At 36.1% G+C, this 26,690-nt stretch overlaps 1 protein-coding gene across 17 annotated transcripts in view; it reads left to right on the top strand.

Annotated features, from left to right (window-relative positions):
- DMD (dystrophin) overlaps nucleotides 1-26,690 on the top strand; it is a 1,014,969-nt gene that overhangs the window by 173,670 nt on the left and 814,609 nt on the right. For all 17 annotated transcript variants that reach the window (XM_015884249.2, XM_015884262.2, XM_032449414.1 and 14 more), the window contains exon 2: nucleotides 532-593. In XM_015884249.2, the coding sequence (XP_015739735.2) occupies nucleotides 532-593 (62 nt within the window). The remainder of the gene's footprint in view (nucleotides 1-531; nucleotides 594-26,690) is intronic.

A 26,690-nucleotide genomic window follows, 5' to 3' on the forward strand; every position in this document is an offset into this window, starting at 1 on the left:
TCTGTTACAACTCCAGGTATCCTGTTCAAATGGTTGTTGAAGTTGAAGGGACCTGAATGTCCACCCAGCTCCAACTCCTTCTACCAGCTCAGGCTGCCCAGGTCCTTATCAACCTGGCTGTGAGTGCCTCCAGGGATGGGGCACCACAGCTTGTCTGGGCAGCCTGGGTCAAGGCCCCACCACCTTCTGGAGAAAGTTTCCTTCTAACTTCTAACCCAAATCTCCCCTCTTTTGGTTTAAAAGCAACAGTTCGGGTTCTAACTGCAGCATGTTATCTCTCAGAGAAAAAATACACTTCTGAATGCATGAGATGAGTCAGGGATATAGACCTCAGAACTAATGACTGTAGAGGCACCTGTGGGCTTTTAAAAATATGTAATTCTAAGGCACAGCATACATCCAATTAGATGCCTTGAATAAGTTTGAATTATTTTTAGTAGCTTTATTACAAACCAAGACTGAAGCTTTAATTGATAATACTATCATGTTTTGTTGAATCATTCCAATAAGTGCTTTACTTTTCTCTGACAGATGAACGGGAAGATGTTCAAAAGAAAACATTCACAAAATGGATAAATGCGCAGTTTGCTAAGGTAATTTTTTATTATTATTTATAAATTAAAATATGCTTTGTATATTTTGTTTAAATTCTTCCACTGAGCCTTATTTTTTTCAAGATAATGATAAGTTTCAGGTATTGCTGAGTACAGCTAATTTACTTAGAAAAATATTCAAGTTTTATTCCCTATTATTTCTTTAGGAATTGAAATACAAGAAAGTATCCTCTTCTCAAACAACTCTCTGCATAGATTTATTCTCTCCTCTTAAACCTCAAACTAGTCACACAGATACTTTTTGTTGGTCCCTGTTGTTATATTTCTAATGTAGTGAGCAGTTTTTTCTGTTGCACCTTTCTCTTCTTGTCTCTGGTTGCGAACAAATTTAACAAAACCAGATGAGGTGGAAAGGGGCAAGGTCAAAGATAAGAGATATAATCAAGTCAGCAAATTATCCAAGTCAATTATATTGTTTGGAAGTAGTTATCTTTTGTGAACTCTTTGAGAACATTAAAGACTGGGGGAAGGGGGGAGATGTGAAACAGCCTAACTTATTGAAGAAGCTCCCACTTCCCTTGGCAGTATTTAATAGTTTTACTTTTGATACCCAGTAAAAACTGAGCTGAAGCTATAAATTTGATTAAATTTTTTTGAAGTTTCTGGCAGATAATTAAGAAATTGTATTTTCTAGTAATAAAATAAGTCAACCTCGTAATCTGTAATTTTATCTGCTAGATATTCATTGAGAATAGGTAATAATGACTTAATAGCTGTGGTATTTTTTGTGTTTATTCTAGTTTGTTATAAGATCTCACCTGATTTTTCTCATTAAAAATGAGTTGTTATATTCAAATTATCTTTATTCTATGATTTTGAATAATGTACTCAGCACTGGGGCAGTGAAACAAAGAGTCCCACATAATTTTTCCATGGTTAGGAGCGTTTTCTAACAGTGACTCAAGTGATTTAGACAGCACACATTTGTGTTCAGCAAGTTTATATAGAGATGTCCAGCAGTTTGGAGGAAAGGATCAGGATGAAATATAGACATGAAGAAATCATCTCACATTAATTAGTAAATTATGAGACACATGTGAAGTATTGTATTTAGGACAGAAGTAAAATATATGCATACAAAAAGGGGAGTAACTGGGCTGGCAATAATAAAGTAGAGAAAAGCTCTGAGAAATGCATTGAATGACAAACAAAATGAGTCACCAACATAATGCTATTGAAGAAATGGAAAAAAAATAATATTAGACTGAGATAATAGAAGTGCTAGACAGAAGGTGCAAGATGTAATTATTTTATTTTACTTGGCAAGAGTGAGATTTGAAGAATGTACTATCTCAGTCCTGTATATACAAAGAAATAGCCCTAGAAGCAGTCATCTGCTGTAACTTAACTTGAAATTTATTGCCTGTTAGGCTTTGTTATGATCACAGAAATGATCACAGAACACTGACTGTTGCATCTATACCTGAAGAAAGTACAATTTTTTTAAAGCGCTGCTGGCTCGGAAACTCTTGTTTTATGGAATATCAAAGCCTGCAATTACTGAAGAAAAATAGAGCAAGTACAAAAAGAACAACAAAAATTATGGTGAAATTATGACCTGTGAGCAGATGCTGTTAGACCCAGTCATCTGAATGATCCAGATGCATTTTCTTCAATTCTGGTTCATTGGATTGTACATAAATGATATTTTAGCTACCTCTCACTTTGCTTCCATAAATAGTATTTATAGTTGTATTTGAACATGAGTTAATCAACATCTCGGAGGAATACTTTATTTGGACAGTAAAGAAAAACTTCCTAAACGGTTTGGTTTGAGTTTTACTCTGCCTCATGCTTCACCTGTATTTTGGACAGAGTCTTTTTATTACAGCGATCAGAGGTGGGGAATAAAAACTGAAAACCAACACTTTGATCTTTATATCTTGGACAAAACACTCTCATCCTTAAAATAAAATAAAGTAAAAAATGTTGTGTGGAGCACCAAAAAAGTTTCAGAACAGTTAGTCTGAGATGTTTAGTCACTTGGGTCTGGTAAACTCAATACATGCTGGCTGCCTGTGCAGTAGACAAACAGAAAACATGGTTTGGTTCTCACTGAAGTCAGAAACCACATGAGTTTTATTTCTAGCTAGGATTTCCAGGACTAGAATAGACAGGTCTCTGATTCTGTTCTGCTGCAATGTAAGTGGTCATGGACAATAGCTATGCACTCTTTATGGGTTGTTGTTGTTTTTTTTCCTCACTCTTTTAGTGACTGTTATGTCTTAGGAGATGTAGTCTTCAAAGCAACTAAGTGGATCTTCATGAGAAATCCTACAGTTTGTAATCCCTTTTTCTCATGACCTGCTTTCAGTGATTCAAATCCATCTCTGTTTTTAGCTGGGGAATTGATTTCAGTTAATAGGCTACTCTTGGTTAATGATTTCTCATCATTGTTAGCATTGTAAAAGTAGAATTGGTTTGTATTCACTTCCATGTGGTTTTAGAGGTACTGTCTTAAGAAAACTGACCAAAGACTTTGAATTCAGACACAGGAATGTTATGTTGGTCAACTCTCTTACATATGAATTGTGAAATCCAGGTTGTTATTCAGTTGTGTAAAGTATTTAGTTGTAAAATATTTGTAAAATATATTTGTAAAATATTTAGTTGATTAGTTGTAAAATATTTTAAAATATTATTATTTTTCACATTTAAAATATATATTTATTTCAACTTTGTGAATGTACTGGATTTTAATTTGTACTGAGTTTGTACTGCACTACTCCAAAAATTATGTTCTTTTTCTGGAAACTCGGTGTCTATAGACTGTCAGTGCTACTGCTCTTATGGTAAGCTCTGAAAATATTCACATTTACAAGCTGTGTTCACATGACTGGTAATGGAAATGTAAATAATGTTTTTAATATGAGCAATAGTAAATTGTTGACAAGATTGTTCTAATATAATAATTAGTATACCCTAAGAACCCGCATGTATACTAACGAATTGTAGGGGAGAAAAAAAATCACAAACATCTGTTCAAATTGTAGATCCAGAGGAACATACCAGTTCTTTTTCTGGCCATGTGTGCAGTTAGAGCATGTGTAGATACTTTAAACTCAAGCTCTGAGTTCGGCAATGAACCCTACGCTAAGGAAGTTCCGCACAAATGTGCGGAAGAACTTCTTTACAGTGAGGGTGACGGAGCACTGGAACAGGCTGCCCAGGGAGGTGGTGGAGTCTCCTTCTCTGGAGATATTCAAGACCCGCCTGGATGCCTACCTGTGTGACGTGGTGTGGGGAGCCTGCTCTGGTAGGGGTGTTGGACTCAATGATCTCTGGAGGTCCCTTCCAACCCCTACAATTCTGTGATTCTGTGAATCAAGTCTGTGACATGATAGATTCATAATGAAATCTCAGCCATACATAACATTATGACAGTTTTCTGCCTGTGACATGCAGACCCTAACAACCCTTTGAAGTACTACCAAGAAATCATAGAATCACCATGGCTGGAAAAGATCTCCAAGATCATTCAGTCCAAGCGTTCACCTACCACCAATACTTCTCCACTAAACCACTTCCTTTTTTACAACATGTAAATGTTTAAACACTTCCAGGAACAGTGACTCAGTCACCTCCTTGGACAGGCCATTCCAGCACCTGACCATTGTTTCAGAAATATTTTTTTCCTAATATCCAACCTCCCTTGAAGTCCAGGAAAGGGTACCTAGAACTGGGAGCAAGATTACAGCTGCTGTGGGTGAAACCACATCTCTTCTAAGACTTCTGTTTGCATGTGGAGTGGAGTGCTTTAAATTGACAAATTGGGGAAAAAATGCAGCTGCAGGTCTTTAACGGCTTCTCCCAAAAGCAGGTTCTATTTTCTACTTTTATTTTTTTTTATTTTTTTACTAGACAGAAAGTGGGTTATACAGAAAATCCCAGCTTTGAAGACAACAGTATGTGACTCATTTAAATAAGCAAGTAATCATTGTTTCAGTAAGATAGGTCAAAAGATGGATGTTTAATGTTTGTGAGACAAGATACTATGTAATTCACAAGTACAGGAGAAATTGGAGACTATAATCCATGAGACCTTTGTGTTTTTCCTGTTCTAACAATAGACAGTACATATTATTTTCTTTAGTCATACTTTATTGATAAAATGTATCTTGTTTAACTTATCATGCAGTATCTTAAAAGTCAAAGCAAATTTAAACATGGGGAGCATATTAATTTTAATACTTCATTCAGTAACAGATTTTCTGTATTCTCAAAAGAAACTTATTTATAAAATAATGAGGTTCTGCAGGGTGTACATAATGATAGCACGGGAACATATTGTAACCTAGTTTTTAATAATGGAACTATAATTAGAGCTCTCATAAAATACACATCTATTGCTGAATATGATAGCTATAGCTCTGATTTCAAACTTCTAAAACTTCTAATAATGTAAATGAAACAATCTTAACTGTATTTTGAGAGAATACTGTAATATCAAGATGCTTCAAATGCATCAACTGTCTGCTGGAACTCCAAAACATCCGGAACAGTTACTTTAGCAATACCTCTACCATACTTTGTATGAATTTATGAGGCCTCACAGTGAAATATATATAATATATATATATATATATATCTTGTTCTTACTGCACAATAGGCTTCAAAACAGAAAACATTTATAAAGATAAATGCTTTTCCGTTGCATGTAAAAAAGTTAATTTTAAAAGGCAAATCTGAAAATTCCAGCACACATTCATGTACACAGAAAAAAATATACACGAAAAGGAAACTGTTGCTTTTATAATCAAATGCTGGCAATTTATTTCGTACCCTCATCATGGAAAGAGTGTCTCCAAGTGCTGATAATTTTAAAGTCCACAATAGAATTATCTGTGTTCAGTACAGATGAGAGATCCGGCTAAACAGGATCAGTGTTGGCAGCTTGAATTTGATGTTTTATCCTTATAGATGATTTGTGGTTTTCTGACTTACATTCAACAGTTTAATGTACATGTGGGTATCATAAAGGAGTACTAATTTGTGGATGTGTTTTCAGTATTTTGATCTGCAGTATCAAAAACCAAATGATCACTAAATCACTTGTAAATTCAGAGGTCTCACCAGATTATCAATGCTTCTGCTACAAAATTGTAGAAAATTCCACTACTTAATCAAAAACATCAAAGACATTAAATACATGATATTCTTGATGCAGATAAAGCCTAATTTAAGATGCGAGTGGCTAGTATAATAACTAATTCTCAGCAAAACAAAATACATATTATTGCCCATTCCTTTATTTAAATAGCAGCTATGTGATAATGTCAGGCACAATGGGAATGCAGGAGATGACTGTCACATTCTTAATCAGACCATATAACAGTCAACTTAGTCTCCTGTTTACCCAGCATCTGTATGTGGTATATATGGTATACAGCAAAGGGCCAGTCTCGGTTCTTCCCTTTCTCTTGAGTTCATGTACAACCTGAAGTTACTCAGGATTCCCATTTGCTTTAGTTGTTTCTTGTTATTGTAGCTTAAATGCCTTCCACATATTGTATAATATTAAACTGGAACAAATGAAATGTTTACCGACCTTTTGAGGAATTATGTTGAATATTTGAGCTATAGAGAGACTGAACTTGACTATAATTGACATCTAGTAGAGAGATTTGCGCTACTGCTTCTGTTCACAGTTTTATGCAGTCATTCACAATGATACTGAATTAAAACAAATAAGAAAAGGCACATATGAGAAAGTGAACTCCCAAGATGTAGGGAGGGAAGCAGATTGGTGAAGCTTAGTGGGGAAGAGGATATTAGTGTTGCTTGTAAGTTCTGTGAGAATATACTAGCCACTGTAACTAGTCTACTAAAAACTTCATCAGATGAGCATCATCGCTTGAGCCATACTTTTGGTCTACAAGTAATAGCCAGAAAAAATAGCTGGATAAAAGGGGCTTGGCAGTGAATCACAAAAGGCATAGGTTGAAAATGTTCATGATTAATCCTGTCCAAACTAATCAGTGTAATTCATTCAGGCTTTAACAGTTTTTCAGTGAAAACACAGAAATCAGACTGACTTTTTCCTACATTGTCTGATACTGTTTATTTTTGTTTGTTTGTTTGGTTTTTGGTTGGTTTTGTTGTTGTTGTTAATGTGGAATTAGAAGAGGCAGGAGGCATTTTAACTTTTTGTAACCAAATGCAGATATTGCTTGTTCTCAATTAAAGAGGGAAAAGAAAAATCTTACTCTTTGAAGTTAAGTAATAGAGGAATGTTGAATTTACCAAGTCACGGACTAGGATATACTGCCTTAATTTGATTACATATTCACACTGTGGTTTTCTTTAAAAGCTGGTTTTAAGTCCATGTCTGTTTCTTCATTTGGGTAAGTAGTATTATACTGAATTTTGCCAAAAACAAAGATGCACTCTATTTATCAAAGGGATACAGTTTTGGAAATAAATGTCAAGGAGCAAAGAGGTATCGAATGTAATATAAGTTCAGGCATAGGTTTATATATCCACCTCTTATTAATCCAGAGCATTGATTCCAGTACAAACAAAAGACAGGCTGTCATTAAAATCCTGAAGTTGCCTCTGTGGCAAAACTCTTATAAAATCTTTAATTGCTGTGCATTAAAAGTGCACATGGTAGATAGCAGCTTAATCCGCTACCTAAGATTACCTGTGGAGCCATTTACTACCTGCAGCTTCAGGTTGTTTTTTTTTTGTAGGTTTTTTCTTCCCCAGAAAACTTTCAGAAAATCACATATTGGAAATTGCATCATGTCTGTAATAAATCCATAAAAACCTTACAGTTAGTATTATTTGATATTACTAAGACACCTAGCTTGATATTCACCCATCCTAAATACCTAATTAAGTCTATTCTGTCTTGTTCTCTGTTGCCAGCCTTTTAAAATGATTCTCACAGTGAACGTGAGGAGAAAGAGGAGTTTAGTAAAGTAGGAGCCAAATGACTTTCCTCCTCTGTAGTGTGACAAATAACCAGAACTCTTGCTGAAGATTAATAATGCTTAACTTTGCTTTTCAGCTCTGTGTGATCAACGTTACCCTTGGGATATACACTGTTTTGAAAGCCCGGGCTTTCTTATACCAATAACCTTTCTGTAATGTGTCCTGCAAGAGCACACTAAAGGCCTATCATGTCTATTCTGTATTATTAAAGCATGCAGAATTGCTGGGGTTGAAAGGGACCACTGGTAATTGCAGGATCATAGAATGGCTTAGGCTGCAGGAGACTTCAAAGCCCACACTACCAGTACCCCGCTGCATGGGCAGGGCTGCCCCCCACCAGCTCAGGCTATTCAGGGCCCCATCCAACATGGCCATGAGAGCCTTCAGGGATGGGTCTCTCTGAGTAGCCTGTGCCAGTGCCTCACTGCCCTTTGAGGAAAGAATTTCCTTATAACATCTAACCTAAATGTCCCCTCTTTTAGTTTAAAGACACTCCACTTCCCCCTCCCCCCTCCCCCCCCGCCCCCTCTTTCTCACCATCGACTGTGTAAAATGTCTGTCCCCTTCTGCTTGTAAGCTCCCTTCAAGTACTAGTGGACTGCAGTGAGGTATCCCCTGGAGCCTCCATGCTAAGCAATCACAACTCTCTCAACCTTTCATCACAGGCATAGTGCTGCAGTCCTTTGATAATCTTTATGACCCTCCTCTGGACCCACTCCAACAGCTCTATGTTCTTCCTCTAGGTGGGCCTCCATCCTGGACTCAGTACTCCAGAAGGGGCCTCACAAGGGCAGGGGGACAATTCCCTCATTCTTCCTGCTAGCTGCCTCTCTTTTGATGCAGCCCAGGACACTGTTGGCTTTTAGGCTGCAAGAGCACACTGTTGGCTTATGTCAAGCTTTTCATCCATCAGGACCTCCAAGTCCTTCTCTGCAGGGCTGCTCTCAATGACTTCTTTTCCTAGTCTTCACTTGTATCTAGGATTACTTCAGTTCAGAAACAGCACCTTGCACTTGACTTGACCATGTTAAACATCATTAGATCATATAGGGATCATCTAGTCTAAAGCTTTTTATCATTTCTTTTTTCTTTTCTATTTCCTCTCCCCCCCCCCCCTTGTTTAAGCCAAATGCTGTTTAAACCAGGTACAGCTAACACATTTGCATTGTGAAATGTTAAATTATTTGGACTTCACCAGAATACATAAACATTGGGCAGAGTGCATGCTCTGAATTATTTGTGTTTATCTACAATAAACTACCTTCTAGGACTTCAATGTTTGTAAACTTGATGATTTATACTTTGTTTCCAAAGAAATTTTTCATCTCGTTGGCAAAACACTGAGAACATGTCCTTTGTTGGTGTAATACTTATCAATATTTAACTCTGCTCAGTGTAGAGTCTTGGGTGCTGGCAGGGATCAGGGATTAAAATACAGGAATAATTCTTTTGCACTTGCTATGAAAGCAATGAACACCAGAAACTGTCTGGTGTCTCGGTGCAGCACGACAAAAACAAAGCAGTGGTTAAGAGGGAGGCCTTTTCTATTTTCTCAGCCCTTGCTAACATCAGAAGTGCAAGCTGCATGACCTGCTGTGGCAGTCACTCAGCTGGAGATGCCTTTAAAACTGTCAGTACTGGTCCCTTTCACTGCAAACCTAGAAGGTACAAAACTCCACATGGTTATGCTTCAAAGACTCAAAAATAGACATCTGAAGTAAACAAAAGACTAATGGGACTCTCTGCATTGTTTGTGCTTGTGTTGTTTTTTTATTTTTAACAAGTTGATGCTCAAACAGTGGAGGTGTCACTGTGTATGCATGAAAGGGATGGGGTTTTCAAATGTTTTCAAATGTTTTCCTTCCATAGTGTTCTCTTACTGCCAGTAGACTTTACAACTTTGCCTGTTTTTTTTTTTTTTTTTTTTTTTTTTTTTTTCCCTCAGTGTCTAAATGACCGCAATTAAACAAGACAGCTCTTGGAAAGCAGACTCTTTTCACTGTGATGAGAAGTGAGACTTCGCTTTTCACTCAATTATCTGCAGATCTTTCAGAAAGTTCAGGGAGCATAGTTACTTGCCATGCCTCTGAGCAGGCCCTGTGCTTCCAAGTGAGGCTCAGCTCTGCTCCCTTGACTGCACAAGCAGCGACATGTTTCCTTTCCTTCTGTTTTTCTGCATAAATTTAAAACTAGCTACAGTTCTGTCTTCACTAGAGCTTTACATCCATTTTAGAGCCTGACCCATCCTGGGCTGTGAGTGGTGGTGGCCTGGCAAGCTCTGGACCAGATGCTGCAACCAACCTGTGGTAGTGCACAGCCCTCAGTGGGGAAATCTCCACTTGTCAGAAAGCATTTCAGCTGCTGCTGCTACAACCTTGTTACTGAAGATGATGCAATATTCTTGGTATCTTTTATTTGCACATACAAAGGTTATGCTTCTTTTCAGATTCCAATTTTAAGGCTTAAAATGTTTTCCATTGTAAGTGATTTCCTTTCCCAAAACCATAGCAACAAATTATCTAAAACAAAAGGTATCTGCATTATAATACATTTCCACTATTAGGAACATCTCAGTGACTACAGAATACCTTTATAAACATTTCTACAATGACAAAACTTGCCAAATCTTTAATTTTAAACTTCGAGCAGATTAGTAGAATTGGGAAGCTTGACTAAAATGTGTGCACATGTTTTATGTTAAAGTATTTGTCAGGGCATTCTTATTTTTAGAGTCATTCTTGCAGAATAACAAAAGCATCCCTCAGATGCATTAGGCTTGCCAAAGAAAGCAAAGCAATTGCTCCTTTTAGCAATAGAGGGCACTGGACTTTCATTTCTAATCTGTTTTACCGGGGAAGAAAACAGTCAAGTTAAATCCATTGTACTCTCACTTTTTCCTTCTCAGATTTGGACTTACACCTCATAGTCCTCTGTTCAGATCCTCATACATTTCCACTGTGTTTTCTTTAAGTGAAAAGGATTCATCTAAATAAAATTGAATATATGCTGTCCTCTTGAAGTTATTATTGTGTAAGTATTTTCTAGGGAAGGAAAAGGAACAAGTTAAATATAGTGCTACAATATTGGTCTCAGTGGTGCATATGTCTAGCTTGCAAATTTGTAAACATTTACAAATTTGCATGATTGTTGCTGGCAGTAGACATCATCGTTTCCGTGCTCGGAATTCATTACCATTACATCTAATCATCTTCAAAACCTCCTAAGCAAAACTCTTTATGCAGGCAAATAAAGCTTTGGTGGATTTATGCTTAAGTTGAAAGTTCAAAAATAAAAACATGAGGAAAAAGACATTTTGGAGCTATTGTACCCACTTATCTAAACATCCTCTTTTGTAAGAATTCTGAAGCTGAAGCAAATTCTAGTAATTGTTCTTCCTATCTGCAAAACAGGTATCACATACCTAAGGTTCAATGGAGAGAGGAGAAGAGGAGCAAGCACATACACTTAGAAGTGGGACACCTGTTTAGCATGTCTCCTCGTGCTAATCAGTGAGGCTGAAAGCCAGGGAGTAACTTATTTAACAAACACTAGCCCAGCTGTGTGCATTAGCCCACAGGTAGGGCCTCTGCTGAGCTACCATCATCCCCCACTGTTTTGTATTCCTCTTAAACTTCCTCTGCCTGAGGTTGCAAGTGCATCTCTTGCTTCTCAGACATGCACACTTCTTTCCAGGAGCTGCCTTTGAAGTCAGGAAGTTCAGACCCTCCACCTATGTGAATGTGTAGAATGTTTTTCAAAAAGCAAGTGAAAAGCAAAACCTCCCAGACTCCCAAATAATCAATTTTAAAGAGATTGCATTCATTTTATAGAGTGCATTCCCGGATTTTGAAGTTTCGGTGTTGAATGATGGTTCTATTCCAGTTCTGCAAGTACTTATATTTTTGTGGGCCATTTTACTGTGCTTTGAGGTACCTGTGTAAAGACTCTGTACCTTCAAAGGATATGCTGATGGACACAATTTTATGCCCAGATCAAAACTGGCTTTTACTGAGGTTTGTTTTTTAAAATCATATATTTGTATTTTAGTCCCCACCATGGCATGAAGATGTTATTAGGAATTATAACCTTATTTGTGCATAATTATAAATAACTTCATTTGTACGTGACCATGGATATCTCCTTTTCTCATCTCATAAAGTGCTCAGTCAAAACTTGGTGGCGTTTCTGGCCCACCACCTCAAGAATGTGTGTAATTAGTATAGCTGCTAAATTTGTGCTTTCCCTGATCATATATTTGAGTCCTTTTGAAGGATAAAAATTTTTACCTTGCAAATGACATCTGCAGCTACATCTCAGTGGCAGTTGAAAAACTGACACAGTTATCCTATTAATTCTTTGCTTAGAGAATTAGTTATTTTTTTATATGTATATATAAATATATATCTATATAATCTTTTATCCTGGTTTGGAAAGGTTACCTGATTTGTAAATCTCTCTCTCTCTCTTTTTTTTTTTTTTTTTTTTTTTTTTGTATCATAGTCTAATTAAATATTGATATTCACATCACTGACTTTGCTAATACTTTCAATTTCTTCAAAGTTCTACATGACAGGTGTTATTACACAGAATAGCCATTTTTCTTTTCTATCTGCTTTTCATAGTGTGCTTGATTGATTTGCCAGCTTAACCCATCACATTTACTTCCTGGCAACATTAGTGTGAAGGCACACATTGCTGACATAAAAATAGGATGCTTTTAGTGTTCTCAACTACTTATTGAAATTATGTATTTAGATAAATTTGTGTTTTTGTTGTTGTTGTTATTGTTGTTGTTGTTGTTTTTTCTAATCATCTTAATACTATAAAATACTTTTATATAAGTTATATAAAATGTTTCTTTTTGTTTTTTGTTTTGTTTTGTTTTGTTTTTTACTGTCTCTTCTGCCTTTTTATACTGAAGCAATTCAAGCAATTTCTTTTAGCATTTTTACCGAAGGGGAAGACCTGTACATCTGTAGTATTTTATTATTTTGTGATCTTTAAACTTCAGCTTAGATTACCTTAGAAGTAAGTAGACCAATAATTCAAATAAACTGTATGAGTGTTTGTATTCTTATCTGACTCTGTCTTTTCTATAGAAATGTTATATGTTACTTTTATATGCTATATTAAAACTATGCTGATAAAGACACTTGGTCAAGAGTGGGTAATTAATGACCACTAAATGTCATGTTGTTCATATACGTTATATATAACAGAAGTGATAGGTGAAGAGCACCTTTTAATAAATAAATTAAATGAATAAAAAATGATAATTAAATTTAAATGATTAAATTAAATCCCCTTGAGGTTTGTTAGAAATAATGATGTTCCTCATAAATTCAAAGTTATATCCAAGTAAGGAAAACAGAATAAAAAAAAAAAAAAAAAAAAAAAGTGTATGAAAACTGCCAGTTAATAACAAAAAAAAACCTCCCCCTGGCTCATTTGTATACTCACTGCAAGGCCCACCACCATTTTAGCCAGCAGAGACTGTAGATTATCATGGTCTCCCATGGGGCCCAGCAAGTGATAGGGTGAGGGTGCCCATGCTGCTGCTTGAGATGGGTGACTGCTGGTGATGCCAAGGTGTGCTCTTGATTTGTCTCTGCACGAGTAGCTTCTCATTTTGGTGGTTGGCACCACCCATGGTCTCCTTTAGGATTTCTAAATGTTACCTGCCATGGTTAGTCCTTACTTGGGTGATATAGGTAATCTAGGACTAACGCGTATTTCCCATTTGGATATTTCCTCATTCATCTTGCCATGATTTTTACATTTGTCCTTGATTTCTAGAAGGTGGTGTATTAAATCATAGCAAAGGCAAGCAGTTGTGTTTTGTTAGCAGTGAAATAGCACTCGCCTTAAAGCTATAGTTCACATGATTGTCTAGGGCAAACTTGAGGTGATAAGGGAAGACTGTGCATACTCAAAATAGGAATGCTCATGGAATTTTAGACCACAGCGTAGTAGCTAAACTGCTAATTTGCTAACTCTGAAGGAGCCAAAGAAGCCTCCTATGTTAATACATTTGTTTATGCAGTGCAATTTGAGTAGCAAACGGTGAATCCAAAGAAAAGTATATAAAACTGTAATCCATTAAATGGTTTGTAATCTGTGATTTATTCCAACTTGGTATCCAAAGAATGGAAAGCGTTAGTAATAATAGTATTTTTGAAGTGCACTGTGTACTTTGAGAACTCTAAATTACTTAGTCTGTTTCTGTATCTGGCAAAAATAGTACAAATTATTAGACATGTAGATAAATCTGATACAACGAAGGAGATTCAATACAGTTTTGAAAAATTGTTTTAATTCTTCAAAGGAGTCTACCAATACATGCATACAACTGATACAGAAAGAGTGGATACCTAAACATTTTGACAGTGTTTTCCTCTTGAAAAGATGAAATGAAAAAGTCTTACGATTCAAAAGGTTCCTTACTGTAAGACAGAAAACAAAGGATAGAAATTAAGTCAGCTTATACAGTGGTTGGCAGTAGAGTTGCATGCAAATCAATGTTGGGATAAAACTTATACAGTAAAGGGATATGACAGAACTACTTACGATTAGGAATCATTCTGGTCAAATTAAAAAGAAGAAAAAAGACCCAAGCTTGCACAAGGATTACATGATTCTGAGTGGCTTGTTGATTACGTGGTAGATGACAATCAGTAATTGTTTAAAACCAAAAGAAAAAACAAAACAAAACTACAGATAAGGCTTATTGTTTATTTTCTTTTGTACATACTGTATATCCTGTGTGAGGTGTTACCACACAAAGTGGTCTACAGTGAGTCACATATCTTTGCCTGTGAAGCTTAAGAAAAAGTTCACTTAGTTAATTGATAAGTTCAAATAACATCAAAATGAAGTGTAATTCCATCTTGAATATTCTGAAAATTATGGAGCTGGAGAAATTCTTAACTATTATCTCACAGAAATTAAGTCATTATTCTGAAACAATATAGGATTTCATACTTTTCCTATTTTTCAAGTTTTTTTCCTTAAGAATTCTGTGCTGGCCACCAGCAGAGATGGATGAACTTTGAAGAACCCTTGGTTTGCCCAAAATAGCAGTTCTTATTTTACCCACTTATAATAATTTCATGCTAATTATGCATTAGAATATTCAATATTTTTTTTTTTTTTTTTTTTTCCCCCAGGAAATGAGGATCTCTTCCCACAGTGAGATATTAATGACACTATATTTAGCATAACATAAAAATGGCCCTTATAAGCTTGGAAATAATAATCCAAAAACTGAAGGCTACGGTTAGGCTCTAACTGTGACAGAGCAATGAATGCACTCCAACTCACTTCACTCTGAGTGAGAGAATTCAGTTTGCTGGAAGGCAGGAGTGAAAGCAAAGCCTGGAGTAGATGCACAATGGTCAGATGCTTTTATCTCTATATGAAGTCCAGCTACATAGTGCCAGGTTTACTTGTACTTTATTCCCTTCCTTTGGCACAGCCTCAAGTATAGCCCCCAAAAGAGGGCATGGGCCACATCTTCATCTCTGCATTCTCCCTAGTCTTCTATCCATATGAAACATATATCCACTCTGTCATCTCCTTTGGCAAAAGTTTAAGGAGAGATTCTATAAAGCAAGTCCCTGCTTTGATTCAGAGTCAAACTGAGAAGGGCTCTGCTTTCCTTGGAACTGGGGATGAATCTTCAGTTGATTGTGCTAGTGGAAGCAGTTTCCCCAAACTAAGGTTTGAAGTGAAAGCCTGGATACAACTAGCAAAATCCTGAAGATGTGATAGACATGAGTAGGGTGTGTACTGCCAACACGTATATACAGTATGAAGAATACAGTACCGTAAGAATACAGTACTGAAAATCTGATTAACTAAACTAAAAAAAGCCCTTTGTCTTTTGTAATACAGATCATGTAAGAATCATAAACAAATATTACAATGATGGAAATCTGGAAAGTGAGGTTGCTATGATTCAGGATATTTCTGTTTTTTCTTTCTGTGAATACTTCAGAAGTTAAAGGAGAAGCCAAAATGATCTTTGCTTCTATACCAAAGCATAATGGAAATGCATTTAATATTCCCATTCAAAAGTTAGTACCAGAATGCTGTTTGGTTTGGAGCTCTAGTGTGTAACCTCTGATTAAACATCCTCAACTATTAAGTGCTTACTTAAACATAGAAGAACAAAAGGAAAAAGAGAAAAGGGTAAACCCTTAAAGCAGAAAGTTTTTTTCCTCTCAGAAATGCAACAAGCTTTGTCTTCCCTGAGAATCTGGGATAGTGAGGTGGTCCTTTTGGAATTAATTTTGTCTTTTGGACTTAGAAATCCTATTGTATAGGCTTTTTTATTTCTTTAAATTGCTGAAGTATGAGACACTGTGACTTCTATGTTCTGGTTGTTATTACAGCAGACACTTTTTATTAACTTGTCAGGAAATAATGAAAATGCACTTGAAAACCTAAACATTTCTCAACCCTAAGCGATATTCAGTGACCTTCTACACCATGCTAAGCTATTCGGATAGATTTCCCCATTAGCCAAAGGGAGAAGACTAGTATTAAACGAGCTTTGTTTTTTCCCTTGTGTTTTTCTGGTCGATTTAAGATGTATTTAGTTTGTGGGCTGACAGGAAAAGTACGTAAAGAAGGTCAAACAGGTTACAAGTATCTTTTAAATCTTATGTTTTAAATCTTATGTTGCCCAGTTCTGTAAGACTATGAGGAAAATAATGGTAACTGTGAGACTTAATAGAAAAATGTCCCCTCTTTAATTTTTTCCTTTATCTCTAAAGAAGAGAAACATTTAATAGCTTTCTGCCCCCTTTCATTTAGCTGCAATATTCTCCTCAATTTATCTAGGTCACTTAGGCTTTTATGCTAGTTAGCTATTTTTAGCTTATTGGTTTTCTTCTACTTCTGGAGAATTATTCTTTTTATAATTAAACTTCCTGTGAAGATATATATATATATATATATACATATATATATATATATATATATAATAATTTTTTCCCTGGGAGAAGATTAGAAGACAGTAACTGACAGGGAGAAGTGAACTTGTCATGGTAGGTATTACAGGTCTCACTTGGTGCAGAGAATTGGACAGATCATGACCAATCTGTGTGCATCTACCTTCTAGGAATATGTGTATTTGCTTCCTGAGTTGAAAAGGAAAGTAGGAAATCTGAGGAACTGAACCATGGGGCACATTACAGCGATCTCTGAGCAGGGGTTAGACATGCCACAAGTAGAAACTGAAGTGCAGTCAAACCGGTTGTAAAGTATGGCACAACACAACTATGTTCACGTGTTGTCTTGTAACAGGGAGATATGTTGGCTGGTTGGAATACATCTTCTTGTGTCCAACAAAAAGAGCCAAACACAACAGTTGCCTCCATTCACTGGGATGACTGGGTACAACTGTGATGCAGACATGGGGATATTCATATCCCTTCCTCCCCCTAGCACTGAATATGGAACTTTGGCAAAATAGTTCAGAACGTAGTAGGCTTATCTTCCTGAGATTCTTGTATACAAATGGAGGATAGACATGATTACATTACTCTGGAGGGTGATTCAGAATTGGTTATTCTGAATGCCTACGATAATTGTGGCAATATAGGGAAATAAAAGTAGGAATCTTATCTGCTACTGACTCTTAGTGAAGAGTGCATTATTTTGTAATTGTGTTATTGTTTGTATTACTAATGAATATACTGGTAGCAGAATATAATCTTGTGCTTTCATGAATTTGCCTTTAATTGTAAACAAAAGGAATGCATAAGTAGTATAAAATTATATTTGCTCTATACAAATATTTCACTAAATATTAGTATTTTAATTCAATACAGTGTCACATGTTTCATCTACACTGAAAATTGCCATTCATTGCTACAGATCTTATAAACTAAATTATAGTGGGCAATTTTGTGAAGGTAATTTCAATTTTAACAATGTATACATATAAAATCTTATGCTATTTTAAAAGCTAACATATAATCTTAAATTATACTGCAAAAATATCAGAAGAGAAGGAAGGTGTTGCGTATATAGTCTGATCTGCAGCCATTGGGTGGAATGTTATGCATGAACTGAACACGAAGCTCTCAGTCTCATAAGACAACTGTGTAATTACTAGTTTCTCCCATAATACAGTTAAATAACTTTTCTCTTTGTAGAGTCAATGAATTCAAATCATCACAGCATAACGGGAAAAGTTTTCATAAAAGAAAAGAGGCATGGTTTAAGATTTCATGATGTTATGGTTGTTTTCAAGCAGACTTATTCTAGTCTATGTCAAATAATCTGAAGATGCTCAACATACTTCCAAGTACCAAAACAACACATGAATCTTCTTATATAGTGAGGTGGTGTTTTATGTAACTGTATAATGTGATTTGTAATAATCTAGAAATAAATTTGAGATCTGTTATATCATGAAAAGTTAATTTAAAAGTGAAATGTGATTAAAGGTAGGAAAGTTACAGATTTTCCATATATTATAAGCTTTCAAGTCATCCATACTTGATTTTTCAAGGAAGTTTCAAAATTCATTAATTTCACCTACCAAAAGGAGGAAAAGAAACATTTATAGAAGACAGGAAAAACAAATGAGATTGTATCTGGATATAACGTGATTATATTGCATATATTCAGACCTGCAAGCATGCTTACTTTGTAAATGTTCTTGTCACTTAGAAGAAATTGGAATATGGGTGAATTGTTGGATTATGCTATGGATGTTTCACTTGAGTTTCTTTTAGTTAGATATATCAAATTATATTATTTCTTATATGTGAAAATGTTTCTCAGTTATTTTGGCTTTTGCCTATGATGAGTCCCCAATTGGAGACCTAAGACCCTAGCTGAAATTGAGAGGGAATGGTCATATTGAACATAGATAAAAATTGTTATACTGTTCTGTGAGACTTTTTGAAGTCTGTTTTCATTTTGTAATAGATCTCAAATGAAGTTATCCTTTGCTTTTTTAGAATAAATTTTGTTTTCATTTTTAAATTCAAGTTTAAAGTGAATCTGTTTGCAGTGAATGTGAAAAGCAGACGGATGAGGAAAACTGCCATACTCAAATTACAAAACAATGAACAGTAAAACTTTTATGTAGGGAGATGAAAAAACTCTTAAATACTGAGCTATGAAACACTCCATGTGTATGGAGACTGATTGTCAAATCATGAGTTCCAAATTCATGTGATACACGAATCAAAGTGCTTAATAAATGAACTATTGTTAAGTTAAAACAAAATATGGATATTTGGGGGTGCACATAACATCGCATTGCTTCTGTAGCTGATAATATGAGCAATGATTGCTCAATTATCAAGGAAAACAAATAGGTATTGATATGAAGAAAGCAAATCAATGACTAAATTTATACTGAAAAAGAACAGCTTTTAATAACAATATTAAGACGATCATTGTTTTTGACTGCATTCATCCATGATGGCTTGAAAATAGACAATACAATATGCATCCAAATATGAATGGAAAGAGAATTTCAGAAGTCTCTAAGGATGATTTAGTTCCTAGTTTGAGACCTGTATAGCATGAAAACCTCTGTCTTCTGTTATAAAATCATTGTGGGTTTTGTTTGTTTGTTTGTTTGTTTGTTTTTAATCCTTGTGTAATCTATTAAAGTACAATATTGACATGAATTATTGGCATATCTAAGCAATGAAAGAAACGTTATACAGCTGGAAATATATGTGTTAGCACTGTAACTTCAACTCTTTCTTGTAAATGCTGAAAGGTGGAAATAAGAAAACTAAGACTGCACTAAGGAAGTATTTTCCTAAATAAAAGTCTTGTCTAGAGTCTAAATAGGATCAGTTTTGCAATTAAAATTGCAGATTGGCTTCTTGATATTTTGATACAGGAAAGGAAATCACTGATTCTATTTAAGCTTTGCAAGCGTAGTTTTGTTTGTTTTCTTTTGTCATCATAATAAAAAATGAGATGCCATTACGATTAGAGCTGTATGTTCTTCTGCCTTCTTAAACCTCAAGCCTAAATGAAGTACTACATGTTTTGTTCTGTCCTCATATTCAGTCTTCACCGCTTATGAAGCTAAATTATGTAGATAAAAGAGTGCTGTTTTAGCATGTAGCATAAGCAGAAAATGGAGGTGAATGAGGCAGCACGAATACCCTAAGTTTGTACAATGACAAGGCATCTTGAGAGATTGAAGACTCTGGAGAATTGTACTGGGAGATGTCTTTTAGTTTGTCTTTCTTTGACATGGAACAGAGGTTTGGAAAGAGAAATGAATTGTCTTCAGAGGCAGACAAGGAAGTCACTGTTTCAGCAAGTTACAGAAATAGTGAAAATTCCTGTCCTGACTATATAGTAATTAGAACAAAACTTGACATAGGATCAGAATAAATGAATGAAAGTAATATGAGATTATATCAGTCACTTCAGTAAGACCACAGAATTGGAAAAAAAAAAAAAAAAAGTCTAATCTTGTGCAAAACTTAGTGCTTTCTTAAATATATTTTTAGTAGATCTCCTTTCTGACTGCATCAGAAGTAAACTGCAGGTTTTGGCTTCCAAAGCTCTTTGCAACTCTTCTCTGCCCTACCTGACCCTTAAATAACAGCGAATTCCCATCTGTAAGATTTTACTATGCACTTGCAAATTTAATGTTCTCTACCCTTTTGCCTTTTATTTCAGAAAACTATTTATTTATATTTAGTTCAATAAGTCTTTCTGATAATCATTTCATAAATAATTTCTTAAGTACATCCATTGGGCGTTTTCCTTTTTTTTTTTTTTTTTTTTTTTTTTTTTTTTTTTTTTGGTTTTTTTTTCAGTTTGCTTTGTTGTTCTTGTAGGTTTTTGATTGTTTGTTTGCTTTTGGGGGGACAGCTGTTTTCTTGTTTTTTGTTTTTTAAAGAACTCTTCAAGGTATTCATTCTATAGCAGTCATACTGTTTCTCATCTAATATTTCCCTTGCAGCATCCTAGTATACTGTTATGTCTTTATTTAGTACTCCGGCAGTGAACTCTGTAGGTCATCAATTGTTTGGTGCTTTTTCCCCCCCTCCCTGTGTTTATAGAATGTCTGGCCCCAGGGAGTTCTGGTCCAAGATTGATTCTTAAGTGCTATGATAATGCCAATTATAATTTTAAATTGGATATGAGTGCTGTTATATTACTTGCAGTTGAAGTTATAAATATTGACCTTGGCATCTTATTTGACTTTGTCTCAAATGATATTCTCCTCAGCAAGCTAGGAAAACATGGGCTAGATGAAGTCGAGGTAATTACGTAACTACCCGTGTTCTAGACAAGTTGCATCACACAGTTGGACTAGTAAGAATACACAGAAGGGGAACTGGAATGTTTTCTCTATTTTCATCAGTGTTTCAAACAAAAGAATAATAAGAAGTAATACTAAAAAAACACTAAATTTTAGAGTGTTCCCTCTAAAAATACACATGCATATTCATAAAAGATAACATTCTCTGTTATCTCTGAAATTTCTGAGGGAATGCGTTTCATCTGCTCAGTACTGTTATGGCTTCAGCTAGAAATTCTTTCTGGGCTTCAAGAAGGGTGAATTTCTGTAGGAGAGCAACATTGATGACTAGAGATCGGTGAGGTGTGATGTTTCCAGGCCTGGGAACACAGCATCAGGAAGGCAAAGAAGGCTTAACATCAAAGTGCTGTCTGTTGTGGCTGGAAAATCAGCAGCTGACAGAGGAGGCACGTAAGGTTTTAGATGTCTGTGTACTTCTGTTACAGATGTAGGTGTCTGCAATCTAAAATAGCCTTTTTCTGTAGGGGGGTGGTCAGGAGTGCAGAGTGGCTGGTGTAGCTTCAGGCCTGCTGCCTGCAGCACCAACCACCCTGCCATTTTAAGATGTGGAAAACATGCATCCCTCGTCAGCCCCTGTGGCTGTAGTTGCACTTCCCAATAGGTTGTTGCTGTTGCTAGGGCTCACAGTCTGCCCTTTGCAAAAGGCTGGGGAGGAACATGAAGCACCTGCAAAGGGTCATGGCACTGCTAATATGCAGGCATTGTGCTTGACTGCACTGTGAGGTGCGATGCAGACCTTGGGAAAAGGATACGTGCTTTCTGCAAGTATAGATTATATCAGTATCAATACTCAACAGAGATGGTCTATTTATAGCTACCATTCAGTCATTGTAAATAAAACCAGCAGACTACAAATATGTGTTCTGGCACATCCCTCCTACTTTTTAATCTGTGGCAATCAGTTCCTCCTTGCAGTGCCCTTCTAGCCTTGAAGATAGCATGAAAAGCAGCCTGTGAGGCAATGTGCTGCTTCTGTTCCAGTGTACTTGGATGTACATACTCAGTTAAAAGTAAGTGATCAGGATGGTTTCCAAACTTTTCTGGGATGTGTGTCAGGACATTATGTGGAAATCGTGCTTTTTACAGCAGCCTGTTCTAAGACTGACATGAGATGATGCATTTCAAATAAAGCATGAATGTCTCAGGTTCCTTATTCTGTCTGGAGAGCTAGTTATGGCTGTAGGAGGGATGGAAGTGGTGTGGTTGTAGCAGCCTTTGCCATAAGTAAAGCCCTGGGCTAGTAGCCTGTGCTGCAGTGTTTGCTGTAGGCATGTTGCTGTGCTTAGCAGCAGGGCCAAATGGCTGAGCGCTGTGTGTTCACTAGTTGCTGCTGACTTCAGGTGGAGATGGCTGTGCGGGTAAGCTGCCTTAGTGCTGAGGGCAGTGGTGCAGTGCCTTCCCATTCCGCAGGGATTCTGGGTCAGACGGAGTGCGCTGAGCTCTATACTGGTCAGCGCACGTGGCTTCCTGGTGGCCTTCCCTGCAGATTTCTCTAGTATGTCTTAGTGATAAAGTAGGTATGTTAAAGGCTGCTTTTATTTATTTAGTTATTTAGTTATTTAGTTATTTAGTTAGTTAGTTAGTTAGTTAATTAGTTAAAGCCTTTGAAAGTCAGGAATTGAAACAACTGAGGAGATTGCATGCTATTTAACCCTTCCTTAAAGCTGTAGTTTTGTTCAGCTGTTTAAAAAACACTGACACAGAATAGTGGTGTGGAAAACTGTAAAAATTGAAATCCCTTATGCAAAAGCTTAGCAGTTTCCTGAATCAAAGGACAAAGGAAGTAAAAGCACATTATTTTTGTGTGTTTCAACTCCCTGTAACAGAAATTTATTTTGAGAGGAGCACCTGATTTTTTTTAAGAAGTTCTTTTTGAAAATTGGGCACTGTATTTTGCAGCAGAGACTGCTTTTGTTCTACTGGAGAAACTGAGCTCTGCTATTTACTTATCAACTGTTCTGACAGGAAGCACTGAGAAATAGGTATCAGTAACTGATCAGAATTCTGATTATCTTCTAGACCGTGTATTTTTCTTGTCAGTGGTGAAAGGTATGGGCTGTCTCTGGGCTTCCAGTGTTTGAGACAGAATTTCTGTTTATTAAGGAGTAAATTTATGTTTTCCTTCTTTAACTTTCTAGTTCTTAGGAAGTGTTTATTGACAAATCAGAAGGATTAATGTTTCCTTTCCTTCTGCTCCTGAACTGCAGTTGTTTTGTGGTTTCCATATTTTCTGAGACCTTCCATATATTTACATTACAAAAGAAGAAAAGGCAAATGGAGAGTGCTAGAGGGGCAGCAGGGACTTTGCATCATAATGTGCTTCCAGCTGTGTATTCATTACTCTCTACCTGTCACAAATGTTGTCTGAATGGAGATGTAAGGGATGGCTTCTGAAAGAGTCCGAAGAGAGGCACAGAGAAATTAAAGAAATTGCACAATTACTCGCAGTAGAAATCGGATTAGTCTCAGATGTAATGGTGTATGTAGGCCATAGTTTTTATTAAAAATTATTTGTTGTTTTACTCATAAATCTGATTGCATCTGTTTTGTTATGAATGGATAAAACATGTAGATGGAAGCCTTAGTAACAGAACATTTTACAGCTATTTTGCAGTGCTGGTTTACAACAGGTACGACTATTTTGCCTTTAGCTTAGCCATCTACCTGACACTTATCTCTGCAAGTTGTAAAGTCTATCCCCATGGCATGTGTGTCATTCAGTAATGCAGGTGATGGCAAACAGCCATGGTTTTCTCCTTGGGGATAAAACTAATATTACATTGTCCAACAGAGTTTTTATGAAAGTTCTGATAGGCATATCTTCCTATTTTTAAGGCTTGTGGAGCTGGGCAGCAGGTCAGATCCTTTGAGTGGCTGCAGAGAGACTTAGGGCAGAGACTACGTACACCAAGACAGGGTGTACAAATGAAAACTTCCTTGCTTCCTTTTGGTTTGCCTTTGAGTGATTTCCAGGACACTTTGTATCTTGTTAGACAAGACTGTATGTGTATGAATATTTAGGTATATCCACAGGCAGCACTGTTAAGTTGATGATAAAGATCTGCAATGCTGTTCCTGACAAAAGTTACCCTGTCTCCAATTCTTATCTGCAAGTTTCTGAACCTTTCAGAAGTTTTGAAGAACGGGAGGTAGATAAAAGTTATTTTCCCTTGTTTATCCCAATGAAAGTATCTTCTAAATGCGCTGCATAAAATGCACAGGTCAGAGTTTGCTCCCGAATTTGATGAAAAAATGCTAATTGGTGCTTCAGGGCTCAGTGTCCTCCCTATGGACCCTAAAGTCTATTTCTGTGCTATTTTCAATGTTTCCTTTTTCTTTTTTCTTTTTCCCCCAGTGGTGAAGGATGTAGATTATAGCAAACTTTATGCTTTATATATTTATACAAAGTTTTCAGTTTATTATCTCCATCATCTGTAGCTTATTAATATTCAGAAAAATAAGACTTAGATGCTTTCCTTTTTGATTTTGTGTATTTTCCTTTTTGGGAAATGCCAGTGAAATTGTATAGAATAAATAATCTATCTATCTATCTATCTATCTATCTATCTATCTATCTATCTATCTATCTATCTATCATCTATTTAATTAATCCCATTAGAAAAAAATCACTGTGATCTTCTCTGATCCTACCATCTTCTCTGTGCTTGTAAAAGATACTGAAAAGAGGGATTAGTGTGGACCTTTTATTATGGAAATAGGAGTCAAAAGGTGGGAACAAGGAATGATTTTTAAAAACATATTTAATTTTATATAGCATTATAGAATACAGTTACAAGGAAGTTGCCAGGAAACTTGCCCAGTTGTGTGAGGTTTGTTGTTTTGTCTTATGGTAATGATCTTCCTCATTGCAGAAACACCAAGATGAATTAGCAGGCAAACACTGCCTTATGAGATTTATTCTCACTTTGCCTTTGTAATAGTTTTAGCAAGTGTTGTTCTTATACTTGCTTAGATCAATTTCTCATTGCAGAATTTGCATTAAAAGTATTTCCCTTTCATTTTTTTTTCTTTAATCACAGATAGCTTTGCTGTAACACTTAAACTGTGACTAACACCTCTTGTTAGCACTTAATCCTTTAAATGATACTTTAAAATTGTTTAAATCAGTATTTTAAATTGAACAAGGCTTAGAAGCACTCTGTAGGATTGTGTCATTAACCTGTAATTCTGCATTGCATCAAGCACTATGTTTTCATTACTTTGCAAAAAAAAAGTAATGACCTTGCAATTGACTCCAATATTTAAAATTTTCTTTTGAGCCTTAACACCATTAGAAGTAAATGCTTACACTGACCACAGAAGGAGCCAAAGAAGCTATGTACTGCGGTCAAATCCAATTCAGTTTCAGGATAACAAAGTTAATACTATTTAGTGGTTTACCAAGTCAAGGGCTCCAGTTAAATGGAAATTGAGAAATAGCCAACATTGAGTTTTAATATACATGGTGCTGACTTTGATTTTCACATTAGATTACCTCAAATCTGAATAGCCAGTAGGTCTGCACTGCCTTAAATTATTAATGTAAACTGTTTAAAGTATGTATTGAGTATGTAAAATATTCTTGTTAGTAAGCCTCATTTCATGCCGAAGTTATCTGTGAAGTATTCTGAAAAGATCTTTTATTTCTTATTTGCCTAGGGCATATTTCATGTCAAAGGCTGTCGGTACTAAATTGTCATTAGGCCTCACAGTCTTTTGTCAAGTTGATAGGCAGCTTGAAAAGCCTCGTGTGCCGCCTATTCATCCGTTATCGGCATCATCAGACACGAGGAAGGCAGAGCAGACTGTCCAAACTGGCTGTCATTTCAGCAAGACTGGGACACATGAAAGCAATAAGTAATGACGACTTAGCTGTGTGAGTGAGCATTCTGGGCCACATGAAAAGCTTACTCCACTTTAAACTCTGAAACCTGGCAGATAAGCTTAGGATTTGCTAAGGCAGAAACCAAAGGCAAATATGGTGCTTTCAGATTGCCTCCTAGAGAAAACTGAGCATTTCAGTTGAAACTCTTCTGATTCCTGTTTTCTGCAGGTTTTTTAAGGATGGAAGTAGGAAAGTTGTAGTGATGTTGTATAAATGACAGATGTCATCTTCCAAGAAATAAGGACTGGCTTATCCTGATCTATATTTTCAGAAAATAAAATGACTGGAATAGTTCTTTTTAAAGTTTATGGGCTGATTAATAATAATAATAATAAGTAATAATTGCGGATAGGAAGTTGCAAAGGGACAGAGTTAATTTTTGAAATATCTCTGGTGCAAAGTCAGCTTGGAGGACTAGCCTGCAAATACGTCATCCAGAGAGAACAGCAGATGAACAATTTACAGATTTTCTTATTTTTCTGTAATACATGAACTTTTCATCAGAATGGTCAGTGGACTCCCCAAATAATTTGTGCTGGCACATTTATTGACCATGAAATACATGCTCAGTAACCACAGAATTTTACACTTCTGTAAACACTTGGTGACATTAGTGGAGCAAGGCATAAATTTCAGATTTTTGCATAAGAAGTGCAAGTCACATTGTTTTCTTTTGAGCTGTTTTGTGGCACAGATTGTTTCACCAGGCCAGTTCTCAGTCATCTTGTGAAACTTTAGGAAGGCAATGTCTCTGCCAAGCTCGAGGGGGCCCAGTAGGGCAAGAGCTGATATCAACACCTGCATTCTGAAGTGGTTTGAAAGGAAAATAAAGCACTGAAAATTCCTTTGTATCTTCATAATAATTTGAAATAGGCTTGTATCTGTCTTTTGTGCAGTGAGCTAGAGCAAATTGGGGTCATCAGTATTCCAG

The sequence above is a fragment of the Coturnix japonica genome, chromosome 1 (assembly GCF_001577835.2).
Source record: "Coturnix japonica isolate 7356 chromosome 1, Coturnix japonica 2.1, whole genome shotgun sequence".
In the NCBI taxonomy this organism is placed as follows: Eukaryota; Metazoa; Chordata; class Aves; order Galliformes; family Phasianidae; genus Coturnix; species Coturnix japonica.